The sequence below is a fragment of the Dipodomys ordii genome, unplaced genomic scaffold (assembly GCF_000151885.1).
Source record: "Dipodomys ordii isolate 6190 unplaced genomic scaffold, Dord_2.0 Scaffold11, whole genome shotgun sequence".
In the NCBI taxonomy this organism is placed as follows: domain Eukaryota; kingdom Metazoa; phylum Chordata; class Mammalia; order Rodentia; family Heteromyidae; genus Dipodomys; species Dipodomys ordii.
Window position 1 is genome coordinate 11,447,408 of NW_012267227.1, and position 5,381 is coordinate 11,452,788.

A 5,381-nucleotide genomic window follows, 5' to 3' on the forward strand; every position below is an offset into this window, starting at 1 on the left:
CGATCCTCAGATCTCAGCCTCCTGAGTAGCTAGGATTACAGGCATGAGCTACCAGCGCCCGGCTCACTTCTGGTTTTTTAATGTTTATGTGGTACTGAGAAATTGAACCCAGGCTTCATGCTAAGCAAGTACTCTACCACTAAGCTACATTCCCAGCCCAGGACTGTATACTTTATACTTCTCTTTCAGGAAAAGTTTCAAACTTAGGCTGTAACAGATGGTGTCTAGTATCAGTGAAGAAATGTAGAGCTGATCATGGCTTTTCCAACAAAGTATTTGGGAAAATATTTAAAACAATTTTACTGAGTGAGGCTTTAGGCTATTAAATAAATATCTGTCCTGCTTAGTTTCAGTCATGTAAACATCTTAAGTTTGTAGAGATAAAAGTTTTTAACTGCTCTATAAATAGATACCATGATTTGATTTGTTGTTTGCTTTCATTGTAAATTTTTTATACTGTAAGGTGGAGCTAACTGAATATTTTGCTTGTTTATAATTTTTTTACAAATTAAAATTATAGACACTAGATAAGAACTAGTATTTCAAGTATTTTAAAGGCATATATAATTAAAAGATGGAACAAAAAATTTCTCATCCAAGAATATACATGTATATATGAGTCTGGGTGTAGTGGCTCTCCCCTGTAATCCTAGTAAGAGGGAGACTGAAGTTCAACACCTGTCTAGGCTACATAAGTAAGTGTTTACTCTGTGGAAAGAACAGCAAGAGGATTTAGCTGACAAACAATCTATATTCTTATTTCATATGATGCTGCCTCTTATAACAGACAAATTGTTTTTTTAAAAAGTGCCTATATGAGGAAACTAAGTAATTTGATAAATGATAAAGCCTTAATTTCCTGATATGTTTTTTGGGATTGAAATGAAGTTATTTCTAGGCTCTTTTCCTTGAATATATATTTATATCTATAGATTTATAAATCTATGTGAACACACATAAATATAAGTAAATAAATGTAGTAAATAGTACATATATACACATACTTTGAAATTTCTTTTTATGATGTTTACCTTTAAATTACAAATGCATAATGTTATGAATTAATCTTTAAACAGATTACTGTTTTCCACATTGGATCAGAAGAACATCAAGATATAGATGTAGCAATTCTTACTGCACTGTTAAAAGGTAAGATTTCAAAAACTGGTATCTTTAATTTTTGGCCTATTTATTTAATGGAAGGACATTTTCATTTGCCTGAATACATAGGAAGTGAAGTTTTCATGTTTTCTTCACGAAAAACAATAGATGAATGTAATTACTATAGATAACTTTATTTTTATCTTAGAAGTTTACTTAAGTTAACTTAAGTTTACAAAGGTTTACTTATAGTTTATAGTTTATTCCAGATTTATTTAATTAAAATTTGCTCTTTAAGAATTTTCACATTCTTAACCAGCTGGAAATAATTGTCTAAAAGTAGTTTGATATTTGGTCAATAGATATATTAGTTACAACTTTAAATTTGCTACTTCTTTTCTTAGGGAAAAATCTGAAAACTAGTGGTATATTTAAGAACTAAGAAACTGATATATGTGTACAATGTACTGTTTCTTTCTCAGTAATTCACCAGACAATCAACTGATAGAACAGTGAAAAATCTCTTTAAAAGTTAGAAACAAAGATGAGGAGTTGGAGGCATGGCTTAGTTGGTAGAGCAGTAGCTAATGAATGAAAGCATCAGGTTCCAAGTTCAACTCCTAGTCTCAGACCAAAAGAGGAAAAAGAAACAGATTGAAAATTTGGCTCAGTTGGAGAGTGTTAGCCAGAGAGTGAAAGCAGCTGGTACTGAGTCCAAGTACTGGTCTCAGACCTTAAAAAAAAAAAAAAAAGAAGAAGAAACAAAAATGATGTTCCATAAGTCTGCTCTGAAGTGACAGGGGTAGATAGAGCAAGAGGCCATAGAAGCGTTCCTACTCCACCAGCACGCTAAATGGGGATCATATACCTGTGGTAGTAGATGCACACTTTCTGAAATATATTTTAGGAATATAGCAAAAGCCTTAAAGTGCATATTCTTACATTCTACGAAGTAATCCTACTTAAATCATTAAACATGTGAACTAAAATATAAGTGGCAAAAAGTACAAAATAACCCAATTGCCTACTAATTGGAGTGATTGTTATGTAGTTCACCTTCAAAAAAATAATACAGCTGAGCACCAGTGCTTTATTCCTGTAATCCTACTCAGCCAGCTGAAGTCAGAGGATCAAGGTTCAAAGGTAGCCTAGGCAGGAAAGTATGTAAGACTCTTAACCTCTAATTAACCACCAAAAAGCTGGAAGTAGAACTGTGGCTCAAGTGCTAGCGTGCCAGCCTTGATCATAAAACTTCAAGGACAGTGCCTACGCCCTGAGTTCAAGCCCCAGGACTAGCACCTAAGTAAAATAAAAAATAAGGTATAAACACACAAAATGAATCTACACTGTTTAGAGCTAAGGTCTGATAGAAAAGTGTGTAATTCAAGCTATTGAATACTTCATGTAATATGATGCTTTTTAAAAAATAAATAATTAAGTTTGTGAATGAGCTTCTATATACACAGAGAAGTACCTGAAAAGATAGTTTTTGAATTCTATTAGTACTGTCTCTGTGATAGAAACAGATCCTCTTTGTTTTCTTCTCAGTTTCTGCATTCTGAATTGTTTGCAATGAGAGACTGTGTAGTTTCTGTACTTGAAAAACAAAAGTTCTCCATCCTGGGGTTAATCTTATCTCTTTGAGGCAGGCTACTTCAGAATGGTGGCTGGCACCTGCTGTGTAAGTTAAAGGGTGGTAGGGAGCTTTCAGAAGTGTTCTTGTATTAATGGAGAAAAACTTGACAATTATTTTCTTTATTCAATTAGGTACTAATGCATCTGCATTTGACCAGCTGATCCTTACACTGGCATGGGATAGAGTTGACATTGCCAAAAATCATGTATTTGTGTATGGACAGCAATGGTTGGTATGTAAATAATCTATCTATACAGTTAAACTAAGTACAGTGGGCCCTTCATACGCACAAGTTCTGTGTTCTGGACTCAGCTAGCCAAAGATTGTGTTCTGTGTTGTTGCACTTACAATGATTGTGCTGAACTTGTATAGACTTTTTTTTCTCTTGTAACTTCCTGAATGATAACAGCATTACTTACTAGCTATTACAAGTAATCAAAAGATGACTTTACATTACTGGAGGAGATGTATATGTCTTTTGTTTGTTTGTTTGTTTTGGGGGGGGCACTGTCCCTCAGCTCTTCAGCTCAAGGCTAGCGCTCTACCACTTGAGCCACAGCACCACTTCCGGCTTTTTTCCTTTTTGCTTACGTGGTGCTGGAGAATCGAACCCAGGGCCTCATGCATGCAAGGCAAGCGCTCTACTACTGAGCCACCTTCCCAGCCATGATATGTGTATGTCATATGCAGATTACTGCACCATTTTATATAAGTAGCACCTTTGAATTTTGGTATCTGAGATCCTGGACCTATTCCCCTATAGATACTGACCAATTTATTAATTATTTGCTAGAGCTGTATTTGCTAGAACTTCACATTTTACCTTTCTGCCACTAGTGCAAAATTAGATTACTTAACATTTCCACAATATCCAGAACATTTTGGAATTTAACAAAGTATATTTGCCTCATAATACCTGTTGTTTTTTTTTAATAGAATTTGCATATTTGCATAAATCTTCAGAACTCTTAGAACTCTTGCTATAGCTGCAAGAGAACTCATTACTCCTTTGGATGTTTAGACCTCTCTCTTCTGCAGTCTCTCATTTACTACTTACTTATGATTTTTTTCTATCATGCAGAAGTAAATTTTATGAGTATGAAAAGTTTTGTTTACTGTATTTCCAGCCTTGTTATTAGTAAGTTTTTTATTACATGTCTGTGTCTGTTCATTTCATCTGTCCCTTAAAACATTACACCACCTTTACAGATATGATAAGCTAGATCTTTTTGTTTTAAATCTATGAAATAAATGTAAACAGCAAATTACAGTAATTATGGGAAATTCTCTGAGTGTAGACATCATCCATATATATGGGGAGGGGGAAGAGTGAATTATTTGTATATAAGTACTATTTTGTCTTTGCCTGACTTGCATGGTAGTTGTGTCTCAAAATTTGCATGTGTGTGTGTGTGCATGTGTGTGCGCCCTGGTCCTGTGGCTTGAACTAACGGCCTGGGCATTGTCTCTGAGCTTTTGTGCTCAAGGCTAGAAGGTTAGTGTTCTAACACTTGAGCCGCAGTTCCACAGTTCCATTTCAAGCTTTTTTTTTTTTTTTTGTATTTAATTGGAGAGAACAGTCTCATGGACTGCCCTGCTGCTGCTGGCTTTGAGCCATAATCCTCAGATCTCAGCCTCCTTAGGCGTGAGCCACCAGCACCCAACCTTCAGGTGTATAAAGCAGAAGTCCCCATTTTTATTTATTTATTTTTTTTGTCAGTCATGGGGCTTGAACTCTGGGCCTGGGCATTGTCCCTCAGCTCTTCAGCTCAAGGTGAGTGCTCTACCACTTGAGCCACAGCGCCACTTATGGTTTTTTGGTGGTTTATTGGAGATAAGAGTCTCATGGACTTTTCCTGTGCAGGCTGGCTTTGCATTGTAATCTTCAGATGGCAGCCTCCTGAGTAGCTAGAATTACAGGTGTGAGCCACTGGCGCCTAACAAGGCCTCATTTTTTCACTCATGTGCCTCAGCAGGACACTGGAAGTTGTGTGGTTTGTGGGACACTTGTTACCTGAATGATGTCCAGCATATTGCAGGATTTCTGATATCCATTAGCCCTACCCTGTAAAAGTTAGTAATGGCTTATTACTATTAACATTTTCATCCCCTTTTTTCAAAAATATCGGGAGCCTTTGTTCTAAAATATTTTTTTCCAGGGCTGGGAAGGTGGCTCAGTGGTAGAGCGCTTGCCTTGTATGCTTGAGGCCCTGGGTTCGATTCCTCAGCACCACATAAGCAAAAAGAAAAAAGCCGGAAGTGGCGCTGTGGCTCAAGTGGTAGAGCGCTATCCTTGAGCTGAAGAGCTGAGGGACAGCGCCCAGGCCCAGAGTTCAGGCCCCATGACCGGACCCAAAAAAAAAAAAAAATTCCTAAAATATTTTTTTCCAAATTTAATTGATGATGGACTTCGTGGTCTTTTCCTCCACATTTACCATTTGTTCTATTACAGAAATAATATTTATGGAATGTTATCCTTAGATATGTTTTTAAAATGTTATTCCCTAAGGACTTGAGGGAACGAACACACACACACACACCATCTTCCCTACCTTTCCGACACACACACACACACACACACACACACACACCATCTTCCCTACCTTTCCGACACACACACACACACCACACACACACACACACA

The 5,381-nt window shown here is 36.6% G+C and overlaps 1 protein-coding gene across 1 annotated transcript in view; it reads left to right on the forward strand.

Annotated features, from left to right (window-relative positions):
* Positions 1-5,381, forward strand: part of Trpm7 (transient receptor potential cation channel, subfamily M, member 7) — a 98,434-nt gene that overhangs the window by 42,958 nt on the left and 50,095 nt on the right. Inside the window, exons 10-11 of the mRNA XM_013010113.1 lie at positions 1,077-1,149; positions 2,869-2,969. Coding sequence (XP_012865567.1) covers positions 1,077-1,149; positions 2,869-2,969 — 174 coding nt within the window. The remainder of the gene's footprint in view (positions 1-1,076; positions 1,150-2,868; positions 2,970-5,381) is intronic.